The sequence below is a fragment of the Nannobrachium achirus genome (assembly GCF_963921795.1).
Source record: "Nannobrachium achirus genome assembly, chromosome: 16".
NCBI classification, from domain to species: domain Eukaryota; kingdom Metazoa; phylum Chordata; class Actinopteri; order Myctophiformes; family Myctophidae; genus Nannobrachium; species Nannobrachium achirus.
In genome coordinates this window covers 43,919,765-43,936,607 of record NC_137823.1, presented here as the reverse complement: position 1 = coordinate 43,936,607, position 16,843 = coordinate 43,919,765, and the positions used below count along the sequence as shown (strand labels likewise).

Below are 16,843 nucleotides of genomic sequence, written 5' to 3'. Positions count from 1 at the left end.
ATCCATGCACACATGCACACACATGTGCAACACACACACCCACAGTAAGTATCAGAGAGATCCATCATTCATGCCACCCTTGCCTGCACTACATAACAGGAGCCGACACTGGGAGGCGTGGGGGTCTCAAGCTGAGATCAAAGTCAGCAGCGAACAGAACACAGGGAGCTGTCATGCCCCTCGCTTCTCAGCAACTCCTGTGCCAACCTCCCCCCAAAACATTCTCTCCATTCCCCCTCCCTCTCTCTCCCTCCATCTCTCCCTCTCTCCCTCGGAAAGAACTATTTTACCAGGCGCATTGATATGCTTGTATTCGAGTAATGGACATTTTTATTAAGGTGACTCTTCATTGTAAAGTGTTTTTCCACACCATTTCAACATGAATCCCAGTGAATGATGTTTACGAGATCTTCTAAAATATACACTGCATACACTTATGTGCACTAACATTTCTGAAGATTGGGGCAATCTCTCATAATGGATATAAGTCTAAATTAGACTGGTAGGGTCCTTAAAGTGAGCTGGATTTTTATTAAGGTGACTCTTCGTTGTAAGTATTTTTCCACTCCATTTCAACATGAATCCCAGTGAATGATGTTTACAAGATCTACTAAAATATACACTGCATACACTTATGTGCACTAACATTTTTGAAGACTGGGGCAATCTCTCATAATGGATATAAGTCTAAATTAGACTCCTAGGGTCCTTATAGTGAGCTGGTCACGAGTTGGTTCCCTCTGCGTGCTATTTGTATAACCTTATACTAGATGAATTGCTGTTGCATTCATGTCAGTCTAGACCGGCAGGCGGCTGACTTTCTGCACACAGTTCTCGTCAGAGATCGCAGCGAGAATGGCAGAGGATGATGGAGAGAATGGGAGATGAGAAAGGACAAGGAGAGAGGGGAAATGCACACAAAGATGAAAAACGTCTATACTGTATATAATTTATCTTCGCCTTCATCTTCCCTCCCATTTCTCCCATTCCTTCTTAAACTCCTTCCATCCTTCAGACCTCTTCAACCAGGTGGCATCAGCTGGGGACACGTGTGACCAGAGGCAGCTTGGCCTGTTGCTCCACGATGCCATCCAGGTCCCCCGGCAGCTGGGGGAGGTGGCCGCTTTCGGCGGCTCCAACATCGAACCCAGCGTCCGCAGCTGCTTCCAGCATGTATGTACTGCACACACGCACGCACGCATACAAGCACGCACGAACGCACGCGCGCACGCACGCGCGCTGCGCACTACACACACACACACACACACACACACACACACACACACACACACACACACACACACACACACACACACACACACACACACACACACACACACACACACACACACAGAGCATTTAGGCATGGAAATAATGCGAACACTGCCCTGAGGTATGGTAGCAAAAACACATACTGACATTCTCAGGGGCTTTTTTGACAGGGAAACCCTTGACACAAATCATCTTGCGCTCCACTTGAACGAGTGGAAGTGGTCATTGTCTTCACACTGTAATTTCATAGCTCTATAAAATTCAGAGGGACCTGCTGCCAGCAGTGACTAATAGTCATTCATCTGCTTAGAATAACCCAGTTGGTTACGTGGGTAGATGGTCAGTAGCCCTCGAAAGCCATTTAGTATTAAACACAAGAAAAAAAAAAAGTCTCCTCTCCCAACCCAGTGAAGATGAAGTAATAATAACCAAGCTCTGCTGACAACCCAGGAAGCCTACAGTATATTGTCACTGTCGGGCAGACACCTTGTATCTCCAAGTTTCAAATTCGTTTTTTCGTAAAGTAAAGTCCTGCTTCATCGTACAAGACTCTTGCACAAAACTAGTGAAAAAAGCAGATCTACAAGCACACAACGCCTGTTGTGTGCTTGTAGATCTGCTATTTTCACTAGTTTAAAAAAAACAAAAAAGGGAAGGTTTTGGACCTAGGGTTTCCACCCGACACCGATGATATGGCCTGTACTCCCCTACTGCCTGTCCTTCGCTATCTGTGCTCTATACATTATTACTATATACTATATAGCCCCCCCATGATCTGCCTCTGGGATTGCTATTTCTTTCTCGTTTTTAACCACCTCACGTTTACACTTAACAACTCATAAATTGAAGCCCAGACATTAAAATTGGGCTGCTATGAATTTCTACCCATTTCCTGCACCTCCTAAAATAGTAACTGATGGAGCGTGGAAGGCATGGGGAATTTGAGTCGGTGTGTTAAAACATTGTGCATTATAATCCTGGACCTCATCATTTGACTGACTGATTTTGAAACTAGCTGTATAGTCTCTATACGTCCTTCCACTCACCCTGCCTTTATATTCTTTCTTTCTCCTTCTTTCCTTCCTTCCTTCCCTTTTCCTCAATGCACAGATCTAATGCCACCTATCAAAATTGGTGCGCAAAGCTGTAATGCAGATGATGCTAACGCGTTGCCTGTAATGTGCCGTAATGGTGACTGGCCACATTAATATGCATGTGTCCTGCATGAGGCAGGCAGGGCCAAAGTAGTGTGCAGACACTTTAACACGCACTTGATCATGAACAGTGCCAGGTACCTGCACACATTAATCATTCAATCATAAAACCAGACAGGCATGCAGCCAGAGACACAAATGTACTTACACACACTCTTACACACTCTCTCTCTCTCTCTCTCTCTCTCTCTCTCTCTCTCTCTCACACACACACACACACACCCGCACGCACACGCACACACCCACACACACACGCACACACCCCCACACACACACACACACACACACACACACACACACACACACACACACACACACACACACACACACACACACACACACGCACGCACAGGCGCGCGTGTGTGCCACCTGACCTGCCAGTGTCTGTACTGGGCAGTCACCCAGTCCATTGCGTTTAATAGGCCTGTGATGAACAGGTTGGGCCCTCATAAATATGGCTTCTTTCGGCCGTCTCCATCAACTATCCTCCATTTATCCTTCCGTCCCTCTATCCCCACGTCCCTCCGTCCCACCGCCCCACCCTTCTCAGGCAGTAATTAATGTGCAAGTGCTATCATTCTCCTGTTAGGGAGACAACTTGGAGGTAGGAGAAGGGAAGGATGAGAGACAGGTGAGGCGAAGGAGTGATGGACATGGTGCAGAGTAGGGAAGGACTTAAGAGGAGAGCACAGGTCTCTGGAGAACCGAAGCTTTGGCCAGAGATGGCAGCAGGTATAAAGTCAAGACCTGCTCCATAAAGCATGAATGAGTGAAGTCCCCCTGGGTGTTTCTGCCAGTCACCTTTTATCTTCATTCCTTTGTTATTATCACAGGAAAAACTGTCAAAACGTTCCGCCTGAGTTTTGAGGTTTCTGTTGGGAGGATTCCTATCAAATATTGATCTAAACTAGGCCTAGCCCACTGGAATGACATGCAGTATGATACCTTACATTCAGTTCCTGTGGAATCAGCAGAAGAGATAGACTGTCCCCTCTGTCCTTTTCGGTGTTGTGTCCTGGTGCACTTTGTCCCACGACGCGTGTGATCTTTAACATTTTGTGTGTCAGTCTGACATTTAGACTCAGCACACTTGTACACATTCTGAGGCTTCATGTTGACATTTTATTTTAAAACAACGTAGAGAGAGAGAGTTGTATTTATTTGCCATTTGTGGTCACCCACATTGGAATTAACAAGTGCAAAGCTCAATAAAATGTATAAAACACACTGTGCAGAGTACAGGCTTATATAAATGTTAAGAATAAAGTCGCACTATGTTAGTATCAATGGTCACTTTGCACTTTGCTCACATCGCGTCGCAACTCTTTGTGAGCTTGTAGGTAAGCAATTCTTGCCGTGCGCACAGTCTGTGACTGACCCAGAATGTAAGTGGCGGATGGTCCCCAGTTGATAAATAGGCAATCTTCTCTTGCGTGTTTGACATTTCTACCTCTGCGACACTAGAGCTCTAATGCCCGGATGAAACTCATTGTCTCCCCTATACATAGTAAAACAATGAAGCACCTAGCAGAGACCCCCCCGAGTCTATACATTTATGGAAAGATGTTTGTTATTGCTTAAAAATGTTACTTTATAATTCCATGTGACATACTGTAATATGCTACATAGTTGCTAAAAAGGTTACATAGTGCTGCTTTAAGAAACTGATGCCCATACAAGTGTTGTTATCTATACAGTGTTTCTCTACTCATATACAAAAGTTTTCATAATGCACACAGTAGTTCACACTTACTTAACCACTTTCCCCCAAAATTGGCACATACTGTAGATCTGTTGTTTAACATTATCATAGTGCTTGGAAATAAACTATTTTTGAAACTTTAATAATAAAAATGTTATGGCAAGATAGCAGGGGAACAAGGACACAATTTCCAGACCAGGGTGGCATAGGGTGTCTGACTTACTGTTCTTTCAAGGGATTTATTGTTCTTGTCGAGTAATGTTACCTTACCATACGGTCATAAAACAAGTTAAGACACTCTGTAGGGCACCTTAATAAAAGCTGTGTAGCACACTATCCTGGGTAAAATCATTTCTTTTTGGTATTTTTTTTGCCTTTTATTGCTAGGATAGTAGGTTGACAGGAAATGGGGAGAGAGATGGGGAGTGACATGCAGCAAAGGCCGTAGGGTTCGGCACTTGAACCCAAGGTGCGCTGTCAGGCTACTTTGGAGCCTACCTTGGAATCCATCATTTAGCTTTCTTGAGAAGAAAATGCGTTGAGCCTACTTGATAAAATAATTATTGTGTTGAGCCTACTTGATAAAATAATTCTTGTTGTTAGACCAGCTGATTCAGAGAGCATGATGCCAATAAAGCTATTGACAATCTAATCATCAGCAACTTCCTCCATCCTCTTAATCATGTGCTTTTTTAAAAACAAATGTAATGGTTTGAATTATAGAGCCCTGCAGGTGCAAATCAAGAGTACACGTACAGTACTACGCGTGCACTAAAGCTGCTGAAGATCATAACGTTCTTTCAGGATCCACATTTATAATGTATGCGGTTTGGCAGATCCAATATCCACAGTTTACTCGCTGCCCTTTTTAAATGTGTCAAGGAATACGGAAAGGTCAGCTCAGCTGTGAGATGTTTTCCCCCTCCATTCCAAAGGTTTTAGTGGATCTAAAGCCTGTATCTTATGGTCTCATTATGTCCTGTAGCCGAACACCAATCCTTTAGACGTTTATGGACATTTATTTTGCAGTGTCCTCTAATGTGTCTGTGGCAGGACTGGTTTGGCCTTAGGTCTGTGGATTGTTTTGTGTTTTTCACCCTCAGAGCAGTTGTTGGCGTAGAAGTTTACGAGTACTTTTCATGGCTAGTAACTCACAGGAAAATGGCCACATCATCAAACACCAAGGCTATGGTCCTGCACTATGCAAGGGCAACAAGGGTGTTAAAAAAATCAATTAGGAATATTTATTGTAGCACATTTTCAGCTCCTAAAGTCGAATAAGCAGTTCATAAAAATGTTATTTACATTATATACACAATTCAAACCCCATAATACAACCAAGGGCATCGTCATTTTAATATGTTTGCATGTTTATTAGGCTCAGTTAACAACCACAGGCTAACGCGTTGGTCTCCCTTCACTTTGCTGTAAGTTTTCCTATCGAGCAGCACAGAATGTCTGGAATTCCTTGCCACATATCACGTTTATTCTGAGAAGTTTACGTTAACCATAAATGTTAAATTGTTCATTAAACTTTTCATTTGAATGCCTCTAACTCCCGAAGCCTGCCTCTCTTCTCCCCCAGGTGACCAACAAGGTGGAGCTTGAGCCCAGGCATTTTGTTGACTGGATGCGTCTGGAGCCCCAGTCCATGGTTTGGCTTCCTGTGCTGCACAGAGTGGCTGCCGCTGAGACGGCCAAACACCAGGCCAAGTGTAACATCTGTAAAGAGTGCCCCATCGTCGGCTTCAGGTAAAAAAAAACACACGCACGCACGCGCACACACACACACACACACACACACACACACACACACACACACACACACACACACACACACACACACACACACACACACACACACACACACACACACACACAGATCAAGGGTTTCTGATCAGAAATACCTGACATTTACCTCTTGCTGTTTGTCTTCACACAACTCGGTCAACACGAATACATAGAAACCAGCTGAGATGCAGAAACGTACGCATGTGCGTTTGCGCGTGCATGTGTGTGTGCACAGCATCTGCAGTATTCTCTCTAGGTTGAGCAGAAAGGCCAGGGCAGCTCTGGAGGGCAGACATTTATCTAAATGTCAGCAGCTGATATGCCACTGACTAAATACCATCAGGAGAATTACTTGGACACACATAGACACACGTACTGTACACACACATGTACATACGCGCACACACACACACACACACACACACACACACACACACACACACACACACACACACACACACATGCACGCAAGTACACTCGCTTTGGCACCCACTGATACACCACATGAACAGTGTCGCTGTCCAGTGCTGAAAGAGAAAAGATCAGCACTGGACAGCGACAGAGCAATAATAGGTACACACACACACACACACACACACACACACACTCACTATAAACGTATAGGTTCCGAACGGAACCATGTTTATTTAATACCGGAGGACAAGGTCCCCCATTGGGATATCAGCGCCATCTGGCGCTGCAACAGAGTAAAACTCATAAGCTCCCGTACGAGAAATATCATTTGTCGGTAGGGCTGTCAATCACAAACGAGGGCACCGCCCCCGAGTGTATATAAGCCCTGCGGGCTATCATAACTTCCTCTAAAGCCGCACCTCTGCGCCCGCAACTAGCGAACCGAGGGGCTTTATTCTGGGGGACCTTGTCCTCCGGTATTAAATAAACATGGTTCCGTTCGGAACCTATACGTTTATTGTCATACCTCCAGACAAGGTCCCCCATTGGGACTCATATACTCCCCGAGAAGTCATGAACCGACAAGACTGTCGTGCACACCGACCACACCCGGAAAGGAGGTCCTGTCAACCGACGTGACCCCTTTCAGGACTGATCCAACCCAGACCCACAGGGCCTGGGCGTGTTCAGACAGAAAAAGACCCTGACAGACCGAGGCCTGCCTTATGCACTAAGGGCAGACACAGGTCCACCTTATAAAATTGCAATAATATAAGGGAAAAACTCAGGGTCCCCCCACGTATTCTAGAGACAGCAACATGCTATCTCAGGAAGGGGAGAGAGCTGCCCCACTACATAGTAGGAAGGGCAGCAGCACCCAGAACCGTATGCGCCATCGCAGAAGGCGCAACGTCCAGGTGATAGTAGGTCGCAAAGGTGGACGGCGAAGACCAATTCGCCGCTGCACAAATCTCCTCAATGGAGACACCTTTGGACAAAGCCCAAGAGGTAGACACACCCCTAGTACTGTGGGCCTTAAGTGCTTCCGGCACTTCAGACCCAGACCGGGTGTAAGCCAACCTAATAGCATCCACAAGCCATCTCGACAGAGTGGGTTTGGACACCGCTTTCCGTTGACGGGCATTCATGACCACGAAAAGCTGAGAAGTAGACCTGCTGTCCACCGTCCTATCACAGTAGGCCTTCAGGGCCCTAACTGGACAAAGACAATGAAGACGCCTATCCTCCTCTGATGCAAACGGAGGAGGATGGAAAGCCGTCAAAACAACAGGTTCCTTCGGGACCACTCGGTTCTTAGGAATAAAACTCAAATGAGGTTTAAGAAGAACCTTGGAGTCATTATTGAGAAACCTCATACAATCAGGGCTCACAGAGAGCGCATGAAGGTCGCTCACACGCTTAGCCGTAGACAAGGCAAGCAAAAGAGCTGTTTTGAAACTTAAATGTTTCAAAGAGGTCCTCCCAATCGGTTCAAAAGGTGCCTTGCAAAGGCCCACAAGAACCACTTGTAGATCCCAAACAGGAAACAAGGCTCTGGTCACAGGTCTCAAATGGTCCACACCATGCATGAACTGGACCACCTCAGGGATTTTAGAAAGGCCTTTGCCTGCCACCCCCAGGTGGCAGGCATCAATAGCCGCTAAATAACCCCTCAGTGTAGAGAACGCCAGACCAAGGTCCAGGCGGTCCTGCAGGAAATCTAACACCTTCTGGGCCGAAGCTATATGAGCCACCACAGGTGGCTCCTGTAGCTCACACCAGTCCAAAAAGGCATTCCATCTTCCATCATACACAGCCCTAGTAGAGGGGGCTCTAGCACTCTGAATAGTGGCTACAACCATCGGTGAGAAGCCTGCTGCAAGCAGGTTCTCCCTCTCACGGGCCAAACCCACAGGTCTAGGCCCCGTGGGTCTGGATGGAAGATCTCGTCCCCTGCCTGGCGCAGCAGATCCCTGAGCAAGGGAAGCCGCCAAGGGGGTTGAGAGAGCAGTGGGGTGATCAGAGACCTCCACACTCCCCTGGATGGTGTCACCAGAAGAACCTCCTGGTTGGAACATCTGATCCTCTCCAGAGTGGGAAGAATCAGTTCCAGGGGTGGAAACGCGTAGAGAAGACCTTGTGGCCATTCGTAAGCAAACGCGTCCATCCCCAGAGGAGAAGGTCCCCTCACTGAAAAGTAAAGGGGGCACTTCGCGTTCTCCTGGGAGGCAAAGAGATCGACTCGCGGTCGACCGAACCTGGAGAAAATCTGCCTCACCACCGCAGGGTGGAGAGACCAATCCTCGTAACGAGGCTCCCCCCTGGACAACAGATCGGCGCCGCCGTTCTGAAGGCCCGGGACATGGGAGGCTCTGATGGACCTCAACCGAGGCAAGCACCAGAGGGTCATCTCGCGCGCCAGCTGATCCAGCGTCCGCGAGGAGAGGCCGCCCTGTTTGTTGAGATAATACAGGGCCGCCGTGTTGTCCGTCCTGACCAGGACATGGCAACCCCAGAGAAATGGTTCGAAATGCTTGAGCGCCAAGTAGATCGCCATTAATTCCAGATAGTTGATGTGGTACTCCAACATGGCCTGGGTCCAAAGACCCCTGGCTGAGCGCCCCTCGTGGGTGGCGCCCCACCCCGAGCGGCTGGCGTCTGTGGTGATCACCTTGCGTGACACCACTTCGCCCATGGAGACCCCACTTGTCAACAACGCCTGGTCCCTCCATGGGACCAGAGCGTCCATGCAGACCTGGCTGACTGACACCTTCCTGTACCCTTGCAGGGAAGGAATCCTGAGCGCCAGTGACCACCGCTGGAAAGGTCTCATATGAAACCTGCCCAGACGCAGAAGTTGCACTGCTGAAGCCATCAGCCCAGTCAACTTCATGCACTCCTTGTACCTGACCACCTGGTTCAGTCGGAAGGAGCCCAGACAAGCCAGAAACCTGTCCACCCTCTCCGGGGAGAGGCGAGCGGACATGGTGGCCGAGTCCAGAGATATTCCTATAAAGGAAATCTGCTGGGAGGGTAACAACATACTTTTGCCAAAGTTGACGTTGAAACCCAAGGCCTTCAGGTGTGACAACACCAGATTGGTATGGCGCGCCGCTTCTGAGCAGGAGGCGGCGGAAATCATCCAATCGTCGATGTAGTTCGCCAGCCTGACTCCCTGATGCCTCAGTGGAGCAATGGCTGCCTCGGTCACTTTCACGAAAACCCGAGGGCTCAGAGAAAGACCAAAGGGGAGGACCGTGTACTCGTACAGGCGCCCCTCGAAGGCGAACCGCAGGAACTTCCTGTGTGGGGGATAAATGAGGATGTGCTGATAAGCGTCCTTCAGGTCCACTGAACAGTGGAAATCCCCCTGTCTCACTGATTTCATCAGTGACTCTGACGTCAACATCCTGAATTTGAACTTTTTCAAGTGCTTGTTCAGAGCACGTAAGTCCATAATCGGACGCAGCCCCCCTCCTTTTTTCTGAACCAGAAAATAACGGCTCCAGAAGCCTAAACGGCTCTGGTCGCGTGATAACAGTGAGCTTATCTCCTCCCTCAAGGCATCGGCCTTCAAGCCGCGGGCTCGAGTATAAATAACCTTGCTGGATAGGGAGGGTTTTTTCGCGAACTGTAGTCTGTAACCCCGCGTCACCGTCCGAAACACCCAGTGATTCGGATTGCAACGTTTCCATTGCTCTGCACACTGTGCTAACGTGTTGCTGAGCAACGGAGAAGCCTTGGGGTTGTACCGCCTGAGCGGAACTACTGGGCCGGGAGGGAAAGGTTCCATATCCGGGCACGTATCCGTATCCGCTAGACGCCGAGCCGGAAGGCGCGGAGTCACCGGCGGAAAGAGCGTTTCCGTTTCCGGTACGCTTATTTCCGTATCCGGTGGGGAACGAACACGTGACCTCCGGGCCGGAAGGCGCGGAGTCACCGGCGGAAAGAGCGTTTCCGTTTCCGGTACGCTTATTTCCGTATCCGGTGGGGGACGAACACGTGACCTCCAAGAAGCCTCGCTTGTTAATAATACATGCGACACACAACGTGGAGCCCGGGGGACAGGGTTCATCGCATAAGTAACATAATCCCCGGCTCGGGGAATTGTATTTACGTTTATAACCTGTGCTAAGGCCTTTATATGCTTCCTTGCGGGAAGACGAGGCCGACCCTGGGTGATATGTGTTGGCTTCTTCCCTGACGCTAAGACCAAACTCCTGTCCTGAACTAGAGTCGGCATAACAGTGCCGCTCGGTGGGGACAGAGGGGTATTGCACACTAGAGAGACTATACCACTGTGAATAGGAATTAGCTTGTCTGGGAACATTTTGCAAAGAGAAATATTCTGCTTGTAACCTGTCTGCATGACTGGAGGAAGCGATATTATCTGAGTGGAAAGAAATTCCAGCCTGGACTTCTCTACACTGGTTAAATTCATGCAAAATGGGGTCGTCTGTAGTAAAGCAGGTGGGTTTGAAATAAACAGGCATTGTTTCATCAACACACTTTTTATTACAGGCACTGGAGGAGAGCACAGAGGAGGAATAAACATTGATTTCTTTGCATAAGAAAAATTGTTCATATTGTCCAAACGTCTGCGCTTGCAAGGGGGGGTCCCCTGAATTTTCAGGGGGACCCCGCCAGAGTCCAGTGTCACTTTCGCGGCGGCTTCCCACGGGCTTTGTGGGAGCTGGCCGGTATCCCGTGCCTGGGAGGGTGGCGGGATTGAGAGCGGGCTTGAGCCCCCGCTGCAGTGCGAGGGGGTCCCGCGGAGGAAGAAGAGGGGGTCCTAGGGGGATTGTTCTGTTTCCCCTGCTTGGAGGAAGAGCGCCCCCTGTCAGCCTGACCAGGGGCCTTGCTCCGTCCCTGTCTCTTTTCCTTTCTGGGTACCTGGGGGTCCGTCGTGGCTCCCAGGAGCTCCAGAGTGATCTTCTTATCCGCCACCTCCTGGCGGAGAAGCTCCAGTCCACCGCCCATGAGGAAGGTAGGGTGGCCGGGAAGGTCTTGCAGGATCTTCCCGGTCTCCTCTCCAGAACTGCCAGGACACTGTACCTTGTCTAGCCACCTGGCACGTTCCGCCTGGATGCAATAATCCATGCCATGTCCAAGCCACTCGATCGCGTGGACATTCAAGTCCATCAGCATGCGCAGCGACTTGTCCATTTCCTCCACCAGCACGTCAGGCACCTCCCGCATCTCGCTGAGGAGGCGCCTGGTGGAGGAAAGCAGCAGCTGGGTGGCGTTCATCGTCCTGGCTGCCAGCGCGGACGATCTGTAAGAGTTCCTCACCCTTGAAGACTGCTTGTCGTCAAAGGGGATGGCAAACCCAGGAGGCTTCTTACCCACGGCCAGATTGAGGGGAGGCCGGCCTCCAGGACCGGTCCGCTCATGGTTGGGCTTGATGCTCCCTATCAGGGACTGGGCCATCAGCTTGTCCATGGGAGGGCACAAGGGGATTCCCGCCTTCTCTGAGTCGCGGTAATCGACCAGGAAGGGGAGCTTGGGGGGGTCCTTGTGTGTAGTCCAGGTTGAATGCAGGGCTTCTGCAAAGCCTGGGACTAGTGGTAGCTTTTCCATCCGACGCGGGGAGAGGACTCCAAATCCTGGCCCAGGAGAGGAATCCTAGCCCGTGGTCCGAGTGGCGCATCTCCGAGTGGCAGCTCCAGGCCACACCGGATGGCGGCGCGTTCCAGCACCGAGAGCTCGTCCATGGGGATGGAGTCTGGGTCTTGCGCCGCTGCCCCTCTCGCCCCAGCCGGCATGGAAGGGGGGAGAGAGGCAGAAGGGGCTTGGGAGGACGCGGCGGAGATGGAAGCCTCGGCATGAGGAACCACCCTGGCCGCGCCTCCGCCCTGTCCGGAGGGGAAAGAGGACTCGTCCTCCTCCGAGTACTCACCCTCCGTGTCCAACTCCTCCATGTCGTAGTCCTCTAGCTCCGGTTCGTCTCCGTCGCTAGCATGCCAGGAGACGGGGCTAGGTGGCCGCATAGCCCGTAGCTGGGGGACGGAGAAGGAGAGAGGAATGTCCCCGACGACTAGAGGGTGGAATTCCTTGGGGGGGACGATCCACGTTGTAGCTGGCGGAGAAACAACGTGGGCGGTCTTGCAAGTTCTCTTCTTGGGCACGGCACCAGTCGAGCCCGTCGGAGAAACAGCAGTGGAAACAGGGGCCGCAGACCCGCTAGCAACGGGGCTACCGAAGCTAGCAGAGGGCGAGGCCGCTGGAGGCCTAACCACGTGGCGAGAAGCAGCGCTGTGGCGTTCAGCGCTGTCCGGCACACGAGGAGAGGTGTCTGGGAGGGTTCCGGCGGAGACCGTGGTGTGAAGGCCGTAGCCTGCGGCAGCGATCTCGCATCGTGCCTCGAGGGCTGGAACATCGTACTGGAGGCATTCAGCACAGTTCACCCCCGTGGCCGGGGCCGGAGGGGACAGAGAGGCCAAGGCGTGTCCTACCCCCATGCAGACAATGCAGAACGGATGTGTATCTTCATTGGCGATGAGGCCTTTGCAGCTGGGAAGGCCGCACTTCTTCGGTACCCTAGCTAGCAGGCTGCTAACTGTAGGTCGACGAGCTGCCATCGTGAGCTAACCGAAGCTAAGCGAAGCTAAGCTAAGGCAGGGAGACACGTGGCAGAACGTACAGAGAAGAAGTAAAGACTCAAAGCGAAAGTGAAGAAAAGAGACCGAACTGTTAGGAAGAATAGAATTAGAACGTACAGGAGAATAATCTCTAAAGGCCAGTGGCCGACTTTCCTAGTCAACGCTTAGGCTAAACTTTAAAGAAAATTATACTTATATGGCTGAGTTCGCGACACTAGTTGCAGGTAAGCAGAGGTGCGGAAGAGGAAGTTATGATAGCCCGCAGGGCTTATATACACTCGGGGGCGGTGCCCTCGTTTGTGATTGACAGCCCTACCGACAAATGATATTTCTCGTACGGGAGCTTATGAGTTTTACTCTGTTGCAGCGCCAGATGGCGCTGATATCCCAATGGGGGACCTTGTCTGGAGGTATGACAATAAACTCAGTGATTCATTCTCTTACATGTTCTCACAGACACACAAAAACAGCACTAACTATAAGACTGAATGCAATACAATAAAATCCTACAAATTAATCAATCAAATCCATGTAAAAAGAGGCAGGGAATAATGGTCGCGGTAAGCGGCGGAGTGATGTATGGGGGACGTTGTCTCCTCGTGGATCCCCTTCAGCGAGGGAAAACACAGTCAGACGTTTGACGAAGCACAAGCCTCCCCAGCAATGGCAGTGATGGATGAGTGGAGGAGACGAGCAGGGAGACAAGAGTCCGAGACAGATAGAGGAGTGGGAGAAAAGGGAGGGGACAAAATGCAGAGCAGGCACTCTGCGTGCTCTGTAGACTTGACTCATGGACCCACTGTAGCAACCCGGGTGTCTCCCTCATCAACGGCACACCGGCTCATATGGATCCCGTCAGAAGAAGAGGCTGTTAATTACCGGATAAACTCATTAATTAAAGGGAGTCGTGGCATTCTTGCTAATGTGAAGGTGAATCAAGAACCGCCCCCCCTTCCTATGCGTAGTAATATGCTGCACGTCAGTGGGTAATGGTGCGTTTGACGTGCCAGTTGTAGTGTGCGGTGTTGCGCCCCATGATGTATGGCTCCCTCTCGTAACTCATCAGTCAGCTAACCTTGGGAGGGCTGGAGAGGGGAGAGAGTGGGAGAGAGATAAAATACATGAGCTATTATGTTTGAATTCCTCATGTCTCAATTTAGCTGTTAAATGGCATCCTGGCTGCTGTTGTTTTTAGGCCGCTGACAAAGGGGTTTAGCTGGGAAGTCTAGAATGTCTGTTTGAGTGTCGAAATGTTTTAGTGTTTGTGTGCGTGCGTGCGTATGGATAGAGTAATGACAGTGGAAACCGATGGCGTGGATTAGTTGTACTTTAATCATGTGTGATATATTGTACACACATACATACATAGTACATACAGTATGAAGATCCCTAGCCTGGTTAATAAACCAGAGTGCACAACACCACCCCCTGGCAGTAGTGGTGGTGTAGTGTGGTCTGGCCCCTCACGATTGAGAATCCATTTCCACCAGCCACCAGAAAGGGTTAGCCAATCAGGGCTGTAGGCTGTGTGTACACAAAAACATTCCCCCCTCCCCCTCCCCCTCCCCTCTATGACAGGCATCAAACAGGTAGTTGTCTTTGATGCTTTCATTGATTAGAGAGAACCGCCCCCCAGAAATGGAATCTCTCCCTGCAATCCCAGACTCTCTTCCCAAAACGAACTGTGTGATCCCTGTGAAGCATCTCACCCTCACCCCTCTCTCTCTCTCTCTCCTTTCTCTCTCTGTCTCTCTCTCTTCCCTCTCTAGGTATCGCAGTCTGAAGCATTTTAACTATGATGTGTGTCAGAACTGCTTCTTCTCCGGGCGAACGGCCAAGGGCCACAAGCTCAACTACCCCATGGTGGAATACTGCACACCGGTAAAACACACGCACACACACGCGCACACTCGCGCACACACACACCTTTTTGCAGCTCAATGCATATCTCTGCTCGACACACTCACACTCTGCCCTCAGCCATATAATAAAGGTACACACCGGCAAGCACACACAAACATATCATTGTCAATTCTGTTAATGCTCATCCCTATTTTTCAGTTTAGGGCATGCTCTCTTGTTAAGAGTCTTAACAGCAAGTGTCTGGGTTCCCCACTCCTCCACCTTCTGTATTGAAATATTTATATTGTACCCCCAAAGGCATATACATTCCTACCCTCCTGCATTTGCACACAAAAAAACAGATTTTCCATTTCAGTGCAGGTATGCAACAGTTAGAATCGAAAACTTGACTTTAAAAACCCTAATCTGTGATGGATCTTCACTGTGTGAATGCATTTACCTTTTAGATCTTTTGACGTTTGACATAGCTTTGTCTGGCCTAGACCAGACTAGCATAAAAGCACAAGTCAAACCATTAAAACGTACACACATTTCTATCACTGCCAACAGTGAAACAACAATGCCCGCCCCCCCTACACACACATACACACACACACCCATCTCTCTCTGACTCTCCTCCGATATTGCTGATTTCCCCCACGTCAGTGGTCAACTCTCCCAGCAAGCCTCCGGCTTAAATTGGATTCACACAAGCAAACAGTAAAAGCTTCACACCTCTTTGAGCTGTTTATACCCAGAAATAAATATTTCGCCTCTTTGCCAATAGACAGTGGAGAACGTTTGAATTAATAAGGGTCGTTGGGGTCTTGCTGAAATTGAATATGGTCTGTCTTTACTTTGAATTAACATGGCTCACATTATAGACAGACACAGACAGACAGGCTATTTGAACATGTCAGCTGCCCAGCGTGACAAGTGCTTTCCTGTCTTGTATTTTGCTTCTTCAGTCCGGACATGTGTTAGATACTGACCTAGAAAAGTTCAGTTGCGGAAAGACAGTGATCATCCTTCCCCGGGTTAAAGCCCACCCACCACATCTTTGAAATAATAACATTCTCGTCTTCCCGGCAAAGTGAGGAACGTGGGGGGTGATTAACGACGTTGCCACGGGCGTGTTGTTCATCTGAGGGATACAAATTACCGACTTTGTCTGAAATGAAGATGTTTTTATTTGGAACTTGGCTTCAAGAGATGTTCCTGATGCTCCCCCCCCACACTGAGACATTAAATTATCTCACTCACAACACAAACTTTTTAATGAGTTTTACAGTTTTAGCACCAACGCCGTTGTCTTGCAGTCTTTGTGAGGCCCTAATCACAGAAAGAATCGTCTCAAATAAAATAAATGATTGAGGAGTACTTTGAGTCAATTCTTTCTTCAATAGCGCCCGCTGAGGAAGAGACGTTTGTTTTATCGCCTCCATTTTATTGTGTCTGCTTATTTCCTCAGAGGAAAATAAAGAGTGTGTACAATAATATTTGCCATCCATCCAAAACAGAATTCTATTCCAGTTTTATGCCCGAAACAGTATAAAGTGTATATTGAATACAGAACCTGGGCAGTACTGCAAAACTGTTCTTTTTATTTTTTTTCTCTCCCAATACCAAAAATTGATAACGGCCACCTTGAGGCTCATAATGGTCATTTACCGGTAATAAAATTGTCTTTATTTAATTGCTTTTATGGCCACAATATTGCTTTATTATTTGTTTTGGGGTTTTGTTTAGTTTTTATTGTCCCCAATTCTCTCTGAGTCGTGTTGAAAGCACACAAATATGATGCAGTGCTGTACAGATATGTATACGCGTGTAGGCAAGATTTCAACGCTTTTAAAGGGGAGAAATCATTTGGGGAGCGAGTGTGTCATGTTCCTTCATCGTTTTGTTGGCTGACAGCAATTCCTTACCGTGGCTTGGTTGAACCAGTATGAATAACATCATAAACGTATTAAAGTACATTTGGCTGTCAAGGACCCCGAAATTGA

The 16,843-nt window shown here is 49.0% G+C and overlaps 1 protein-coding gene across 4 annotated transcripts in view; it reads left to right on the top strand.

Annotated features, from left to right (window-relative positions):
* utrn (utrophin) overlaps nt 1-16,843 on the top strand; it is a 274,917-nt gene that overhangs the window by 219,707 nt on the left and 38,367 nt on the right. For all 4 annotated transcript variants that reach the window (XM_080744640.1, XM_080744641.1, XM_080744642.1 and 1 more), the window contains exons 67-69: nt 1,016-1,173; nt 5,774-5,940; nt 14,765-14,876. In XM_080744640.1, coding sequence (XP_080600766.1) covers nt 1,016-1,173; nt 5,774-5,940; nt 14,765-14,876 — 437 coding nt within the window. The remainder of the gene's footprint in view (nt 1-1,015; nt 1,174-5,773; nt 5,941-14,764; nt 14,877-16,843) is intronic.